Below are 18,898 nucleotides of genomic sequence, written 5' to 3'. Positions count from 1 at the left end.
CTCATGGTTGTTTTAAGGGTTTACAGACTATGTAAGCCCTGAAACCAGATGCTCCAACCTGCCAGTACCTACCATGCCTTTGGTTTTGCTCTCACCTGTGATTAGCTCCCTCCTGCAGGCCTGAATTTTGGCATCTAGTCCTGTTTGTTACCACAGTGCTAAAGCTCAGCAGAGCACCTGACAACACACATTTACGAATTGTTGACAGGTTCTTAGTCCAGCCAGGTCACATCAGTCACAGCAATCCTTGCCATAGAACAGAAGTATCTTGGATTCAACCTTACCCAAGTTGCTTCTAAATAAATATTCCAAAATCACAGAACAACTTTCATTGTACATGCAAACATCCATTCTAGTTTTTCACATCCTCAACTTCAGTATTCTGACTAGATCCAGGAAGCACGGTCATCCCTGTTCTCATTTCTTCACTTACGTAATATTTAATGCTTACTTACTTGACAAGTACTATCGGATGCTGGGCACTGAGGGGGGGGGGTGTGAATAAGTGAAAAAGGAAGATTTAGCTAAAAAATCAATCACACAGGTCCCTCCAGCAGAAAGGTCTTAAGTAGTTTTACTTGAATTTAAAGACTACTCCGGCTGTTAATAGACACTGGTGGCATGAATTAGAGTTGGAGTTGAAATGGACAGAACTTGACCCATCAGATGTGAGGGCTGAAGGGAGGGGAGCTGAAACTTTCCAGGGAGGGTAGATGGCACTACTATTTCATGAAGAGAAATGATTGCAGTTTTTGAGCATTTGGAGAAGTTTGAAGTACATGTGAGCCAAACAACAGCCAAAGTGGTCCAGACAAAAAAAAAGAGGAATAGGCCTTTCAATGGTATTCAAAATGCCAGGGGGAAAACTGGAAGGACTAGGACAAGGACTGGAGCCAGAAGCAACTCCAGTGCTTATAGGTTATTAGCATACAACAACCAATGCAACAATAGTCATTGCTTCTCTAAGTTAACAAGGAATCTCATGAAATTTTATTCAACTTCAAGGGTACAGACAAGAAGCCAATTTCACAGTTAACACAAATAATGCAGCAATGGAATTACTGGTTTGGATGGCTGGACTGGAGGTGGTCCAACAACTATCTGTAGTATCAGCTATCCAGTTTTCTCCGCTCTTCAACTGTTTGCCATGCCGGGGTCCGTTACTCCTAACTAAAATGGAAATGAGGTGTATTTACAGAGAAAATATTCTTAAGATGCCAGAGAACACAAAACAGATTTTTGAAGTAATAGAGGCTGCAGTCTGTAATGGGTCACACAATAGGTTTACCTCTAAGTCAAGTGTTTAAACACAGCCTTCGAAATTTTAACTAAAAAAGAAAAAAAAAAAAAGGTTTAAACTTTTTTCCCTTCAGTATTGTAAAATGGTCACACAGACCAGAAACTCCTGAAATGGAACAGCTCAACTGTATCTGATAACTTTGTAACACCCCAAATTCACTGTATACACTTAATGCATAGTTCCCAAGCCTGCACTAATACAACCATAAACATTCTGATCATAGTTTGAACAAGGTCTTGGTCCCTCTAGACAGTCTACAAAACAAAGGACTTGGCAGATTTTTTACTAGTGTTTCCTCTAGGGCACTACAAACAGTTGAGCTTTTAATTTATATAAGGTTTTTAAAAGTTACTAAATTGACAGTGACTGAGTGCATCTGTAAAGTATCCTCATCCTTTTTTCAATTATTGGGAGAGAGGAGACTATAATTCTAAAGAAAAAAATATAAATGCATGGAAATCAAAAAGGTTGGATTTGATATGGCTGCTAATTGCCCAGTTAAAACGGGGGGGGGGGGGGGGGAAGTAGGGAAGGAAAGGGGGTTGGGAAACCTTTCTGATCCACACCAAGTTTCGTAGTTATGTATAACTGTATGGGTAAGACTGGGTTTAGGTCAGGGGTGCCTGGGTGGCCCAGTTGGTCAAGAGGCTGACTCTTCATTTTCAGGTCAGGTCATGATCTCACGGTTTGTGAGATTGAGCCCCACGTCAGGCTCAATGCGTGGACAATGTGGAGCCTGCTTGAGATCCTCTCTCTCAAAGTAAATAAAAATAAAACATTAAAAAAAAAAAAAAAAAGATTGGGTTTTGCTCATATCCACTGCAATTCGTTTTTAAACAGAAGCCAATTATAAATTCATTATTTTGAAGTCAAAAGTACTTATCACACCTACTAGAGTCCACCTAAATAAAGCCCACTGAACAACCTATTATTTAATATTTTAAACCTTTAGGCCTCAGTAAGCTGATAAACAGAAACACTTTATATCAATACTAAAGGACTACTTACTACTTTACATAAAAAAAATCATAGCAAGGCAATTTACCAGAACTCTCACAAATGCTTTACCTATTTTACATGGCACCTGTAAATAGCATCTGAGGAAAATTTTTACAAAGGTCATTCAGTAGTCCAAGTAATACTGCACACTAAAATTTTGGCATGTTACACTTAAAGCCAACCAACAGTTGTCATTTCCTGAATCTCCTGTAGTTTCATCAGTAAAATTTCAATACCATTATCTAAGCGTTATGCCTAGCAACTTTAATTATAAACTGCTACACAGGATTTTAATTCATTTTTATAGATTAGAATTCCAAATGATTCTACTTACGATACAGTTACAATCAACAATCTGTTAAAATCTTCAAAACCAATGGGAAATGATTAAAATACTGCCTCAGGATATGGATACACATAAAGATATATCTGCCAATGAAAATGTTTATCTTTAGGTCCCCTCCCCTTTAAAAAGATACATTAGGTCACAATAGGGGTGATACCACCCGAGAAGGGCTCCCCCCCAATCACCCTTATTCTTTTTCATGTACAACGCAGATACATCTCTTAGTCACACGCATTTCCTCTCCCCACCATCACTATGCTATGTCAAAATTTCCTGTGGCATTTTTGTATTTGGAGTTTTCGTAAGAACAAACAAGTATCTCTAGGATAATACTCCCAGAATAATTAAGAAACTTAGGATCAGCTCTAAACATTTAATTATGGCACTTAAAAGACGACTTATCCTTGGAAACTGACACCAAGTTAGGAAAATCAGCTAACATTATCCAATTATAATTACAAGTACAATTTTAACATCTAGATTAAGCAGTAAATATTTGAGGCCATAGGTGGGCATTGGCAGCCAAGTTCCAAAATTCCACTTATAATTCAAAATGAAAATCTGTAGTCTTTAGGAAGCATTCCCTTTCTTTATACTATCACAGGTGACTTATCCATTTACTATAACACTGTAGTAAGTAAATACTACTTTGTCATTATGAAGAAAAAAACTATGATCAGACAAAGATCATAATGTAGTTCTGGAAGACTACACACTCTTTCACTATACACAGTATATAATAAAATAGGGTACACTTTGTACGACAGTAACATGCAATGGTTTGGCTATAGAAATATTAATGTCGTTTCCGCTACACTGGAATTCTGTGTGGGTGTTACAGTTAGGGAATCATAGGATGAAAAGGACGATTATTAAATGCTTGCACAGTAGAGACGTTGTCTGAACGCGTAACGTACAGCTATTCCTAGGTATAAACATGGAATACACACACAAAAAAAACAACAAAAAACTAAAGAAGACTGACCTATAACCTAGGTGTAAGGATGGACTTTATTATTTTTGAAAAAAAGTCTTTTGAGGACTACAAATTACAAAGTAAAAGCAGATCACTATGTAGAAACCTAGTGAATATTTTGCCTGTGCATTAAAACTATCAAAGTTATTCCTTTAACAATTTCACCCCATTCATAATGGTATCAGTTATGTTCTTCATAAGGTCACTACACCTTTACTTCAAATTATATTACACATATTCCCTCAAGATGAACTTTAAACACCGAATTCTTGGCTCCTAAGAACGGCACCTTTGAAAGGGGCAATTTCCATTCAGTCTGGTGGCATCATTCTAAGTTGGTTTCTTTTCCCAACAAAAAAAAAAAAACCCTTTCAAAATGTTCACTTTATTAATATGAAGTCTCTCCACCAAAGTGGTGGTCATTTTTTTGTTTTCTAATGACTACATATATATATATATTATATTTACATATATAATATATATATATATAACATATATATAATATATATATGGGTAGCAGCAGAAAAGAAAGATGGAAATTAAAAGGCAGCCATTGAAATAAATGGATCAATTGTATATAAGAGATATTTGGCTCATGGCAATTTAAAAAGATGGAAACTAGGGTATGTTAATAGCCAGATGCTTGAGTTATTTAAAAGGATGTCAAGAGAATGAAGTTGATCCAACATGATCAAGTGGGAATGTATCATCATTGCACTTCATTCTTTACAACAAATACTCTAAGGCAAGAGGAAATGAGTTACATTTAGAGTCTCAGAACATGCTGACCACTTAATATTTAACAACTTCCTGGGATTTGATAGTCACTTTCTTTACTCATACTATTTTTATTTTTTTAAAAAAGTAATCTCTGCACCCAATGTGAGGCTCGAATCCATGGTGAGATTAAGATTCACATGCTCTCTTCTAACTGAGCCAGGTAGGCACTCACATTATTTTATGAGTCCCTTTCCTTTCAATCTAAGTGCATGACAAGCGTAAATACTTTAAATGACAAGATTTTTCTAAGGTACATTTGAAAATGGCTGTATGAAAAGAATATCCATTGGTTTTGCCTGGAAAGATACAAACTGAATGCAAAAGTTTTTAACGAGAACAAGCTCAACTTTCTTCTTCCCACCACCTCTGTCATACACAATTTCCCAAACAACTCACTTTCAAGCTTGTTCTCCATGGCTTTACTAAAGAATAAAAACCAGAGAGCAAACAATTGAGCTCAAGGACATCCAGGGTTAAAAATGCAAGAAAATACCAACATGCAAGCAACGGTCCAAATACTCAAGATTCATGTTAATGAATTCAGTTACTGTATATGAGATTTTCATTGATGAGCAGGGCTTTGGGCATACCAAATTATCACACAAATCATTGCCTTTTGAGACTTTGGATACTTTTACAGTTTAATTTGCAAACAGAATTTTTATAACAAATTATTTTTAACCAAATCATATCTTGAAAACTGTTTATATAGAAAACCCAGGGAATAAAGTGAACTGTTCATTGTGGAAGGCCTTAAATTACATTATTACAGTAGAAAATACAGGAGGTAGAAGATAACTGAAAAGACTAATGCAACATTAGATTCAAATCTATAGCTCCTGTAGCTACTTAAAACATGGTTTTAGAAACTAAACCCAACATTTCCAGTAACCACAGAAACATTTAAAATAAAATTTGCCATGAAAGCCCTTATATCATGCTTGATATAGGGAGGTAGGAAGATGTAAGAACCAGGACACATGAGACATGACATTTTATCTACAACTCCTGTTTGCTTTACTGAGGGGTGTAGTTTCAAAATTCAGTCACCTTCTTCAGCTTCAGACTCAGATTCTAGAAAAGGGGAAAAGATGCAGTCAAGCATTATATAATAAAAGAAAACAAAAGTCCCTATTTATAACTTTGAAGATTTTTAATATAATTAAGATATATTATTAATAATCCCCCACTATGAGGATATTCACAAGCCTTCATTTATAAATCTCAAAATTCATGAATATTAAATAGTCTCAATCTTTTCAATTTTCCTCCTCAGAATGTCTAATGGCCATGCCATCAAAATACTTCAATATTTAAAGTCAAGCTCTCCCTACCTGCCTTAAAGTAAATGAGTATTTGCAGATCTGTCAGAAATGAATGAAAGTCTGTATTCAAGGTACAAAATGGTATATGAATAAAAAAAGGTGGCATATATAATGGCCACATTAAAATTAGTTCTCCGGCTTACCAAACAAACTGCACCAAGCAAAAGACTTACCTTCTTCGGCATTTTTGAGCCACTCTACAAACTTTTTCATTTGCTCAAGGAAGACACTTTTCCCCTTTGCAACATGAGCATCTTTATACCACTTCAGAATGGGCTCTTCACTCAGGACTTCAGCTAGAAAGAGAGTCATCATTACATCTGGGAGTTTTTCAGGCAGAGTCAGATGCCACGTAAGGTACAGAAGTGTGCATGGTAAAAAATAGCCTACTGAAGTCAAGTAAAAACAATAATTGTATTCAGAACACTCAACTGGTTTCTTCAATTTTTAAAGAAAAATAGAAAAGATAAAATGAGAAACCTACATAAAGAAATGTTTTGTCAACTTCTTGCCAACATAGGAACCCACAGCTAGGAAAAACACTCACTAAACCAGTGACTTTCTCAACTGAAGGCAACTTTACACACCCCATCCCCGTGCTGGGACATCTGACAATGTTTAGAGACATTCTTGATTGTTACACTGAGGAGAAATGCTACTCAATAGTCTATAAGGCACAAGATTGTTACGAACAAGAGTTAAATGGCGCAAAATATCTGGAATACCAAGGTTGAGAAACCTTGTGATTAAGTAATCAGTGATACTTGATCAATAATTCATTAAACTCAGCAGGTTAAGCATCTGACTCTTGGTTTCGGCTCAGGTCATGATCTCATAGGTTCTGAGCTTAAGCTGATAGCGTGGAGCCTGCTTGGGATCCTCCCAGCTTGCATGCGTGTGCACACTCTCTCTCTCTCCCTTAAAAAAAAAAAAAAAAAAAACCAACAAAAAACACCAAAACCCAAAAAACAAAAAAACAGGGGTGCCTGGGTGGTTCAGTCTGTTGAGTGTCCAACTTTGGCTCAGGTCATGACCTCAGTTTTTGAGTTCAAGCTGTGCATTTGGCTCACTGCTTTCAGCACAGAATCCACTTCAGATCCTCTGTTCCTCTATCTCTGCCTCTCGCCCACTCACGAGTATGCTCTCAAAAACAGATGTTTAAAAACACCCAAACATTATTAACAACGATAGTAATCTACATATATTGCAATGGGCTCTCTCCCAACAAAGTCCTTATCTTTATTAACCACTCTAGATCAGTTTTCTGAAATAGGGATCACAGAAAAGGGAATAATAACTGAAATAGAAGGTTTTACCAGAGTATTTTGAACTGATCTTGAAGGACAAGATGGCTAATGGGGTAGAGTGAAGAAGGGAAGTCAACTTGTCATGGGCCAAAGACTACAGAGATGTGAAGAGTGTGTCTGGGGAAGAGAACTGGTAGAGAACAGGAGACAAAGTTTGAGGCCACACCAAGAAGGTTTTAGATTTTAACTTATTAATAAGGTTTAAAGATATTTTGGATATTAATACACTAAAAAGCACCCAATTCAATTAGAGACAATTCAGTCCTATGATTAGAGTAAAATATTTTATGGAGCTAATGTTCAGACTCACTGAAATTATTAGAGGAGTATTTTACGATTTTTATTAAATGTATTCACAAAATCCAAAATTTAAATTACCTTTATAAAAAAGCACCACTATTTTCTGGAAGGCTTTCATGAAATGAATGTTGTCATAGCAATACTCCTGAATCTTCAGTAACAGAGTCAGCTCAGACTGACCTTGAGTAGTAAAGGCAGCAAGTAGAGGGCTGTATTGCTTTTAAAGGGAAAAGAGAAAAAATGTAGTCACTTCTTATAATGACCAGCCATTTCAAAATTCCTAAAATACAGAACATAACAGATCTTTCAAAATCACTGTAAATTATATTCTATGTAATGGAAACAAATTAAGCAGAAGGCTCTCTAAGCAACTAAGCCAACCAAGCTATACTGTCTGCACCAGGGATTCCAGACAACTGTCAATACAATGTTAATATTTTAGAGAATAAATAAGGAATGCTCATATTTTCCAATACTCCCTCAAAAGCAAACAACAAATTTCAGGCCAATGCTATTTTTAAACATGTATTTGTTTTTAAACCGTGAGCCAAAGAAAGGTGAAGTCAGACTTACCTTCAAGTGCTTGATGGCTTGCTCCGCTACAAGCTCCTCCTTTTTGTTCCATTCCACAGTGCTCATTACGCTGGACCAGACTATTCCAATGACAACAGGTTCTGGGATGTTGTTTTTTTTCATCTCCTCCTTGACATACAAAATTATCTGCAAAAAGAATCCCAATTTAGTAAATCAGTTTTGATATGTATACTCTACGCATCAATCTTAGACCTTTTACAAAAACATAAAAACACAACTGGCAATGGAACCACACGTGTACCACATATAATCAGAGAACTTTTAGAACTGGAAGGGATGGACCTCTAGTCCAAGCCTTAATTTACACACAGGCAAACCAGCTGGAAAAGGATGGAGATGGAAACATAAAACCTATTCACTGCTTGAACCCTACAAAATCCCTAAGCCCTATAATTTCTGGGCACTAGTAAAGCATTAAATGTGAAAAAGGCTAATGAAAAGCCCCAGCACATAATTCAACAGCCACTAATTAAAACTCACTCTGGTGAAATACCTTAAAGCTTCTCAAGTGAATAAAAAATCATAGAGATGGCTTATTTTTTCCAAAATTTTATTTAAGTTCTAGTTAGTTCGTAAAGATGGTTTAAACAAAAATATCTTACATCCTTAAATGGATCACCACGGGACATCTGTTCTTGAAGTTCTTTCTGGAGTTCCTTTCGAGCTCCTATGGTTTGTTGATTCCGAACATATTCTGAAAGTTCTTTCAAGCCTGCCTCAGTAAAATACTTCGTGAAGTGTTCAACACTTTGTTTATTGGCAGGAAAAAGTTCCTGAAAGGAGAATTTAATCTGATCAAGTGGTCTTTAAATCGTATTAATAAAAAACCACTTCTTTTCACAGATTAGAAATGAGGAAGTTCCCTTGTTACACTTTAAGTGTTGGCAAGAAGGGGAAGAATGAAAAAAGTTACAAACCATCAGTCTGTTATCCATGCTGACTTTCCGAAGACTTGCAGCTACTGCATTGATGTCTTTTTCATTTATCCATGATTTAAAGAGCTTTACAGCAAAAGCTGCTGAAACCCCTGTAGAACAAAAGAGCTTACTTAGCAGAAACAAGTGGATTTCAACCATTCTATCTCCCCATTTCAACCACAGACTTACTCCCTTTATCCCCAAACTTCCCTCTGCCACTAAGCTGCTTACCATTTCACTCCAATTTCTCTATTGTCTCATTTGCTAGTTAGGTACTTTTAGTTATTAAACTGCTTTCTAATGTGTAAAATGAGTGTAACAGTTCTTACACTTGACAGGGCTGTTGTGGGAAATAGGGCACATTAAGCATTCAGTAGTCTAGTTTTAAAAAAGTTTTGTTTTTATTTTAACAGAATTATTTAACTATGAAAATTACATCAGGCAACTTATTTTCTTTTTGGCTTGACATTTTCCCTAAAGTCACTTTCTCTGACTTTCCCAAGTCTCCCAACTGGAATTAATCTTTCTGGGTTTCCCTGGCATTTCTCTTTTTAAGTTATAACCACATCTGGTATATACCTAAAGATAGCCAAAGGTATATATTAAATATCTAATGAGTTTTATTTTATTAAATTTAAAGATAGTTAAAAAACTAAGACTATTACACAAATCAAATCTATGTAAGTTATATCCTAGTTTATATATCAGTACATCTTTCATGCTCTTTGGTATCCTCACCTTCACACAACTAAAGACAATTCTTTACTAAAGGCTGATTACCTTCTTTAACCAAATTCTCATTATAAAGGCTATTAAGAATGGATGCATTAAGTGTTCCATTAGCCAGAAGAACACCAGTCAACATAGCCAGCTTGTTCCTCTCCGACTCTGAAAAACCCTTTAAGAACAGCAGCAGCTATAAAAGTAAATAGTTAAAGGTTAAAAGAGCAACTGTATTATATAAAGAGACATAGTAAAGCAACCTATACTGATTAAAAGTGTGGGCTCTGGGGTCTAACCATCCAAGTTTTAGTCTCAGTTATAGTAACATTAGCTGAGTGATCCTGAGCAAGTTACTTATCCTCTGTGCCTCAGTTTCCTCACATATATATATGTGGATAATAAAACTTGCCTCACAGGGTTTCTGTATTACATGAGTTAATAATTAGAACAGGTTGAAACCTGATGTTACTATTAACATTACTACATTTTTTCATCTACCTATATATAGACTATCTAAGACTTCAATAGCAAATATGCTAAATTTCTTTCTCAATCTGCTTAGCTCTGATCTTACTGTATCTTTTGAACAAACCTCATTTTGGTCTTTAGTTTTTTGCCACTTGTTTGGACACAAAGCTAGGAAACACTGTGTAGCAAATTAAACTAAATGATACACCTCCAAATCACATTTCAATGACAGTCTACCTAAATACCTAAAATCCTCTCAAATCTGTGGCAAAATTAAGATTTAATGTTCCCCTCTTTGACCCCAACCTTCTGTATCCACAAAGCATACTGTTGTTCATACCTTTTTTACCTCATCTTCAAAACCTTTCTCCAGGTATTTGTAGCGCCTGATTAACTTGTTAAAAACCTATGAAGAACAGTAATGGAATTTAATAACTTGATATCTACACATGCCAGATTCCTAAAAGATCTAAGTATCTCATAGTATCTTTAGAGCATCAAAGAAGGGAAACTTCCACTGGATATAAGAATTTACAAGCTATTTAAAAAGCCCACTTGGGAAGAATCTGTCAACTCTCAAAACTTACAATATAACACTTTAATAGCCACCCACGATAGATTTTTATTGCCAGATATTAAAGCAAGGACTATTTATTGCTTAAATACAAGTCATTTACCCATCTGTAGGATTATTAACAGAATAAGATCAGAGAATATAGTTCTACTTTCCCAAAGACAGGTAACAAATTTCTAGGTTAGGAGCACTTGAATTCTTTGCTTACAATAACACAAACTATGTATGAAACCTTTGAATGAAATTTTGATTGGTAAGCTAATCTGCCTATTAACTCATTCATCTTTAAAAAGTTACAGGCAGGGGCGCCTGGGTGGCTCAGTCGGTTAAGTGTCTGACTTTGGCTCAGGTCATGATCTCACAGTTCGTGGGTTCGAGCCCTGCGTCGGGCTCTGTGCTGACAGCTCAGAGCCTGGAGCCTGGTTCAGATTCTGTGTCTCCCTCTCTCTCTGCCCCTCCCCTGCTCATGCTCTGTCTCAAAAATAAATAAACATTAAAAAAAATTAAAAATAAAATAAAATAAAAAGTTACAGGCAGAAATAATTGAATGAAATGACAAGGAAATGATTTTCCTTTTCAGTTTGAGGGTTTGCCTTAAAAATGGATTAATTCCAAAGGGACAAACAGGAAAATAATTCAATCTTTTCTACTTTGTTTTCCTCAACACATTTGAAATTTCTAGTTCATTAATATTATACCAAAAAGTAAATCTTCAGTTCAGATTCTTTCAACTTTCTATTTGTAACCTCTTAAAAGCAGACTACTCCTATTCAGACGGATAATAGCTAACTGAAATAAATATATAGTTTCATTTACCTGAGCAAATGCTTGCATGGTTTCTAGGTCTTCTTGTGCTGCGAACACACAGACATCTGTACGCATCATGTCATCTGCCAGTGTACCACCTGGGGCTAAGGTATATTTTACAAAAAATTTGCAGTGACCTTCATTTAAAATTAGTAATTATTTCAATCTTACTTTCTGGAAGGATTCTCATTATAAAATAAAATGATACAAATTCTAAAAGATGATCTGAGAGCAAAGTCACTATCTCAAAAGCAACATGGTTGGTTGGTGAATAAAGTGAAACAACTTGAGAGAATAACCCCCTTCAGCAACCCAGTTAAACTCACTGCATTAACCATTCAACAGTACCAAATCTGTCACTCAAGTGATGTTTTAAGTTGCTTTTGATAACGTAACTTTCCATACAGAAAACAATCCTTCAAGTTTCCTAAGAGGCTGGGCCATAAAAACTTACAAGTTAGTCTTTATCTTTCATATACATTTGTAAGTATTTATGGATAAAGTGAGTCTGATATACACTTTGAAATATGGGGGAGGGGGATGAAGTCAGGGGGAACACAGCCAGACTTAATTAACAATTAAGTAGGGTAACAGCCAAGAAGTTCATTTTACTATTCTCTTTAGGATATATTTGAAAATTTCCTTAGTAAAGGTTTAAGAAAGGATTTTAAAAGCAGATTTAGGGTTAGTATTGTAAGTAGAAAATAGATATTTCTTACTACAAACTGCTAATAAAATGGAATATATTAGAACATATGAACGTTAAGTTCCTTGGTTCCACCACTGAGTAATTATTTGACTGCATGTAAGTTACTGAAGCCTTTTAAGCCTCCATTCTGCAGGCTTACAAATAAGAGTTCTGATTCTAGCAGCTTGGCTCTGAGGATCAATATCATATCACTGTGAAAACATTTTGAAATGTCTTAAAGAGCTATGGAAATGAAATTATCATCATCATTTGAAGATATTTAACTAAATGACACATTCTTTTAAGACATCCTGAGCTGGTGAGGGTGGAGGTGGAAGTTAGAGCAGTGCTGTGCAACAGAAACATAATGTGAGCCACATGATGTAATTTTATACCTTCTAGTAACTTCATTAAAAATATTAAAAACAGGGACACCTGGGTGGCTGTTAAGTGCCCAACTTTTGATTCTGGCTCAGGTCATGATCTTGCAGTTTTAAGAACCCCACGTGTGTCAGGGCTCTCTGCTGGGCGTGGAGCCTACTTAAGAGTTCCTCAGAGGGTGCCTAGGGTGGCTCAGTCAGTTAAGCGTCCAACTCTTGATTTTGGCTCAGGTCATGATCTCACACTTCATGAGTTTGAGCCCCACACTGGGTTCTGTGCAGAGCCTGCTTGGGATTCTCTCACTCTGTGCCCCGCCCCCCAAAAGATAAATAAACATTAAGAAAACCTGTAAACTGTCTTAGTTATTCCTTATAAAAAAATGAGTTTCTCTGCCCCTCTCCCTGGCTCAGGCTCTTTCTCTCCCCACCCCCCCCCCCCAAAAAGGTGCAATTTTAATATACTCTAATCCAACATATCAAAAATATTGATTCTAACATTTCAGTATTCAAAATATTATTGACATGTCTTATTCTTTTTTATATCAAGTCTTTAAAATTCAATGTATATTTGACACTTATAGGACATCTCAATTTAGATTAGCCACACTCTAAGTGATTGTGGCTAATGTACTGAAGAATGTAGGATTAGTCCTCAGGCATACAGAAGTAGTATTTCATAAGACTACATAAGAGGCTAAGATTTCTCCATTAATGGAGAGTGTTCAAACACAGTTTGGAAAAATTACTGATTGGGGATGTAGTAGGGATGTACATATCAGAAAAGTCATCTCCAAATGTTATGATTTTCTAACAGATTTCAACTATAAAGCTAGACAGAGCAAGATAATTTGCTAAACTACTATGACCTGGGGGCGGGGGGGAATGGAAAAATCCTAAGAAAGTAAAAAAGCCAAAAACAAAGCCACCCCAATTTGACAGGTTTGTCAAATAGTCCATGTTCTGGATTCCACATAATCTCTATACATCACATTTCCCACAAAACCCAGACACTTACCCAGCATTCCGCCAGCCACCAGAATGTCAAAGAGTGTTTCTGCATATCGGCGGTAATCAAGTTTTGCTCCAGAAGCATCAAGAAACTTTGCTACTGCTTCCAAATCAGTACCAGTTTCAGTTAAGCCTTGAATAATACAGTCTTGAAACTGAGTAGGGTCAAACCTCTCTTTTTCATCTGGGGGGAAAACCCCACAACATTTAGTTTTAAAAGGCTTACCAAAATGCCATGAAACCACCACCTTATGAAAGTGTAACTACTGAATAAGTTAACCACATGTATCACAATCTCATTTATTTCAACACCTGAAAAAAACAAAACACAAAGCTTACCCAAGACCTGCAAAGCAAGCAGACACAATAAAAGACTACACATATCCTCTGCAAATGCAAGGCATGACTGCCTAGTCACAAGAATTGTGTGGCTTTTCTCCTACTATTTTTTTCACACAAGTCTCATAAATGAGTTAAATGAGCTAGTGTGTTCCTACTGCCAGGAGGCAATTTCTACTCCAAATGCTCTCCTATTGCCTCTGGGCTCTTCTGAAATTTAGGACATCCTCTAAACCTCAGGTAAATTTTATTCTTGAGTGAAATTCTGTCTAAATGCTGGAGCTCTTGATTCTTTTCTTTAAATGCCCATAACACTTTATGTTTGTATGTTTGTTTTAAATCATTCATTTGGTACTTAACGGTGCTTTAGGGACATACCCAGCTTTGTTGACTTCCCTATCTAGGTTAGATGCTACCTTAATTTTCACACAGCCCTAGAGTGACCAACTCCTCCCTGTCTGCCCAAGACTTTGTGTTAGCACTGAAAAGCCTAGGTCCTGGGAACTGTCTTCAGTCCCAGGCAAACTGGGATGATTGTTCATGCTACCCAGGACCCCACCATGAGGAACTAGGAGGGCATGAGTTATCTCAATGTGGAACTGGGGAAATGACACCTCTTCCTGATGCTAATAACAATAAAATGACTTGGTATCACCACATCCTCAAGGGGATACAGACTTTTCCCTATTACTGCTGAATTGCTCAGTTTCCAACTCCTCTTCCTCCTCTTGAGAAAATTTATTTAGGTTAAATCTAGAGAAATCTGAAAAGACTAGAATCAAATCACTGTTTAGTCTCCCCACTACAAGAGGACAGTCTATGATCAGGGGTTACAAAAGATTATGTAATATATATCTCAAAGTGTCTGTTACCCAGGGTAGAAAAAAACAATCTATAACCCGTAGCTGACCCAGTTCTATTTCCTCAAAATCTCCTGTAAAATAAGGTCAATATGGCTTTTGAACAATAACACTGAAAAATCCTGGTGAAAGTATTAAGCCCAATACAAAATATATCTGAGATCACACCCCACTTAACTTTGTGTCACCAATAAGTGCTTTGCTACAGAATATTCACCTAACTACCCACTAATAGAAGAAGCTAACAGAATTCTAGTACTTGTCTGTGAGAAATATTTAATTTCAAAAGACATTACAGTGTGAACTCTGTTCCATAATTAGCTTCCATGTGTAAAGTCTGGTTTTTCTCTCAGAAATCTTCACAAAGTTTGGGAAAAACCAGCAATTGCATTAGGAGCTCCCTTTCATAAATTAACTTTTCCCCTCAAGCAAGTCTGCTTAAATAAAATTTAGCTAGTGAAAATGCACTCCATACTTAAAAAAAAAAAAAGGTACTTTATCCTCAAAATAAAAAGACCATTCACTATAGAGATATATATGTTGATACTAAAAACTAAAGGCTTAGAAAAGCAGTAAAAATACTAAGGGTATATCTGAAATGGCAGTCAACTAGAAATTCAAGTTCCTTTCTCATATTTTCTCTCAAAAGATTTACTATTAAGCAACTGCCTGGCAGAAAAACCAAGATATCAAACTTGTTCTGGAAGTTTGGAGAGAGACTTTAAAACATATTTACCTCTTTTTCTGGTTTTAAAACGCTGGCCTGATAGCGTTGGCTTTTGCTGCTTTTGATTATTCATAAAAGACACCCTAAGAAAAGGAAAATAAAGCCTTAAAAATATCAGTGCCATAACATTTTGTTCTAAAAACAAAGCATCAAACCTTGGTGTAGTCACAATATAAATCAAATATAACACTTTCAGCCTGGCAGTACCTGGGGCAGACACCAAGAATTAATGTAACTTCAAATCCTGCATTTCTCCCTACAAGAAACTCTGAAGATGTACGGTTAAGTACCCTTTTAAAAGACCTTACAGCAGCACCATAGTGACTAGGGGCAAATCACCCATCATAAACATAATTGTTTGGTTTCCTCCTCGTTCCTCTTTGAATTCGCCTGCATATTCCACTACTTCTAAGCACCACAGAAGTCTAAGCGAGATTGCCACCATTGCCGCGAGGTATCCAAAACGTGTACGTCGATTTTCAGACACCGTCAAAGGGTGAATCCTTTCTACCGTGGGCCTATGAGCAGCACCACCCTATGAAGTTGTGCCCGTGACTGCAGCGGCCGGTTGCACCACTCCAGCCTGCAAAATGAACTGAGAGCCGGCCTAGCCTCCTTTGCCCCGTACCCTGCAATCCAAGTCTCCTCCCGGAGCACGTGTCTCCCTATCCACACCCTTCCTGCGTCTGCCGCTCGAACGAGATAACCCACCCCCCCCCCCGAACCCCCTCGGCCCCTGCGGGGCGCCGCAGGGGCGAGCTCTCGGCCCGCAGCCCCTTCTCCACTGACCCCGTCGCCGGTGGTGGCGGCCGCCGCAACGAGCGGACCACAGGCGCCGAGGCGCTTCGCGCCGGGGGCCCCGCCGCCCCGTACATCCGCCCGCCCTCCAGCGAAAGCAGCGGTGGTGGAGGCGGCCGCAGAGGTGGTGGCTGCTCCCCCGCCCCTCCCGCCAGAACCCCCCACGCGTACATCACCCAACAGAGGCCGCAGCGGCTTTGTTACCCAGGCCAGGCAAGGCCGCTGGGGGGAGGGGGGTCCCTCGGTCTCTGGGGCCGCAGCGCACCCCCGGGCCCCACGTCCCGGTCCGGGCCGCAGACCCTCGACCTCCCTGCTGAGGTGGCGGCAGTGGCCCTCGAATCCAGGCGCCGGATCCGGCCTGGCCTCAGGCGGCGGCTCAGACCCATTCAAGCCGGGCCACACCAGACCTGCCGGCCCCCACACCCCTGCCCGGCGACTGAGGGCCACAACCTTGTCCCGAAACAAGCGAGCGTCGCGCCTCACCGACTTTAAGGCGAAGAGAAAAGAGCCAGAAATCCCCGATGTGGCAGCAACTGCGGCGGTGTCTCCTCTGCGACCGGAACTAACGCGAGGAGGAGGGAAGAGGTGTCACCCCCGCCCCGGCCGGCCTCCTATCGCGAGATTTCTTCCTCAAGCGTCCTCCCCGCGTCCCCCGTAGACGAGGCCTTTAGCCTCCGCCTTTTCCATTCCTTGGGATTCGGGGTGGGAAAGTAGGGAAGGACAGAGAGAAGGGTTTTCAAGTCTTCTTTGTTCCTTTATTGGGTTCAAGGTTTTGCGGAAACTTATCCTGTCCTAGCCTTTCTTCCTTCTCTGCCCCTTGCGGCCTCGTAGCACACGGAGGGGTTAGAAGAACAAATACCCCGCCCCCCATCCCCGCCAATCCGGAAGAATTTGGGTACGGCCGCCCGGGGGCCCGCCCCGGGGGGCCCCCCCCCCCCCCCCCCCCCGCCGGAAGTCGAAGCCTGAGGACTTGGTGCACTGGGGCCCTTTCTAGGGCGGTGGCTGAGCTTGGCTAAGGGTCCTTAGCTGACCTCCGCTCCCGTTGGGGTTGGTAGAACTCGCTCAGGCTAGTCCGAAGCGGGGCGACTTTGCTTTGCGGTGCTGCTGGCTGGCTGGGGTCGTGCACTGCCTCTCTTAGGAGGTTGGGAGATCCAGATGGAAGGTTCAGAAGAAAATTCTGCCCTCCAACTGTGGCCGCTACTCCTTGCAGCGGTCTTTTGTCGTTTTCTCCTGAGTGTGGTCCTTGCGGGGACCTGGAGAGCCTCAGAATCCCTTGGAGGACTTTTTAAAACACAGATTGCTGGGTCTAACCCGCACAATTATGTAGATCTGTTGTAGGACTCAAAAATGTGCTTTTCTAACAAGTTCCCTCTGATGCTGATGATGCTGGTCTAGGGACTACACTTTTGAGAACCACTGAATTAGAGGATGTATCATCAGAGAGTTGAGGGACAAGGTAACGCGTGTGAAAAGCACTGTGGGCATTAAAACTGCAGAGATGCACAATGTCTCCAAGATCTAGCCTCATGTTTTTATTCCGTTTGTATCTTAGTTTGTTTGCCTCTCCGTTATTATCCTTCTACCAAAAAATCCCACCCAAACCCTAAAAACAGGGTCTGTTGTTACAATCATCTTCCCTGCACTCTGCTTCTCTCTCTTATCAAACATTTTTGGTAAATCAGTTTATATTAGTTGATTTATTTAACTATCTGACCTCTGCTGCCTTCCCCTCTCAACATCGTGGACAATTACTTTCTCAGAGTTCTTCCTCAGAATTATTGCCAAATCCAGTGATCCCCATCTTCCTTTCCTCCTCTGAGCATTTAGAACATTACCCATCTCCTTAAAAACTTCGTTCCAATTATCCTGGTTACCTCCCTGGATAGTCCTTTGCAATTGCTGTTCCTCTCTTCTGTGCTCATTCCTTTTATCTTATTCCACCTTGCTTTCTTACGTTATACATTCGTAGGGATTTAACTTTGATTTTTTTATTTTTTAAATTAAAAAAAAAAAGTTTGTTTTTGAGAGAGAGCATGCATGAGCAGGGGAGGGGCAGAGAGAGAGGGAGACAGAATCCAAAGCAGGCTACAGGCTCCTAGCTGTCTGCACAGAGCCCAACACGGGGCTAGAACCCACAAACAGTGAGATCATGACCTGAGCTGGTCAGACACTTAACTGACTAAGCTACCCAGGTGCCCCTGGATTTAACTTAAAAAAATTTTTTTTTCTAATGTTTATTTTGGAGACAGAGACAGAGCATGAACAGGGGAGGGGCAGAGAGAGAGGGAGACACAGAATCTGAAACAGGCTCCAGGCTGTGAGCTGTCAGCACAGAGCCTGATGCAGGGCTCGAACCCACGAACTGTGAGTTCATGACTTGAACCAAAGTCAGACGCTTAACCAACTGAGCCACCCAGGTGCCCTGGAGTTAACTTTTAAAAGAATGCCAAATGCTATTGAATCATTACATATTTGTCAAGGCTCTCTATCCTTCTAGGCTGAGGGAATGACAGTGGGAAGGTCCTGAGGTAGGAAAAACCTGACCTGTTGGAGGAACTGAAAGGGGCTAGTGTGACTGGATCTTGGTGGGAGATGGGAGGACTATGGGGAGCGCAGAGAAGTGGCAAGAGTCAGATTCCTCAGTGTAAGCCTTTTCCTCAAGGCCTATCTGGTAGCTCCACT

General features: G+C 39.3%; 1 protein-coding gene across 5 annotated transcripts; it reads right to left on the bottom strand.

Moving 5' to 3' along the window:
• Positions 1-967: 967 nt before the first annotated feature.
• BZW1 (basic leucine zipper and W2 domains 1) lies at positions 968-16,990 on the bottom strand. Of its 5 annotated transcripts, none has more exons than XM_040475803.1 (12): positions 16,667-16,990; positions 15,428-15,501; positions 13,500-13,676; positions 11,426-11,520; positions 10,376-10,441; positions 9,625-9,760; positions 8,845-8,954; positions 8,530-8,700; positions 7,907-8,053; positions 7,412-7,550; positions 5,900-6,022; positions 968-5,475 (listed from the first exon to the last, which is right to left on the bottom strand). In XM_040475803.1, exons 2-12 carry the CDS (start codon positions 15,489-15,491, stop codon positions 5,444-5,446), a joined length of 1,260 nt encoding a protein of 419 aa, XP_040331737.1. In that variant the 5' UTR covers positions 15,492-15,501; positions 16,667-16,990; the 3' UTR covers positions 968-5,443. The 5 variants fall into 5 exon arrangements, with proteins under 5 accessions (XP_040331737.1, XP_040331736.1, XP_040331735.1 ...); XM_040475802.1 differs by having other exon boundaries at positions 16,704-16,990; XM_040475801.1 differs by having other exon boundaries at positions 16,700-16,989.
• Between the last annotated feature and the right edge of the window lie 1,908 nt (positions 16,991-18,898).

Source organism: Herpailurus yagouaroundi, unplaced genomic scaffold (genome assembly GCF_014898765.1).
Source record: "Herpailurus yagouaroundi ecotype Mexico unplaced genomic scaffold, PumYag 140, whole genome shotgun sequence".
Classification (NCBI taxonomy): Eukaryota; Metazoa; Chordata; class Mammalia; order Carnivora; family Felidae; genus Herpailurus; species Herpailurus yagouaroundi.
The sequence above is the reverse complement of the archived record's forward strand: the minus strand, read 5'-3'. Positions and strand labels throughout refer to the sequence as shown.

Excerpts from the sequence above, each read along its gene's own strand:
- BZW1 (XM_040475800.1), bottom strand. The coding sequence starts at position 16,293 with ATGTACGGGGCGGCGGGGCCCCCGGCGCGAAGCGCCTCGGCGCCTGTG. Across the intron at positions 11,521-13,499 it reads GGTGGCTGGCGGAATGCTGG|CCCCAGGTGGTACACTGGCA; the intron begins GTAAGTGTCTGG and ends AATATACCTTAG. Across the intron at positions 7,551-7,906 it reads AAGCCATCAAGCACTTGAAG|CAATACAGCCCTCTACTTGC; the intron begins GTAAGTCTGACT and ends TCCCTTTAAAAG.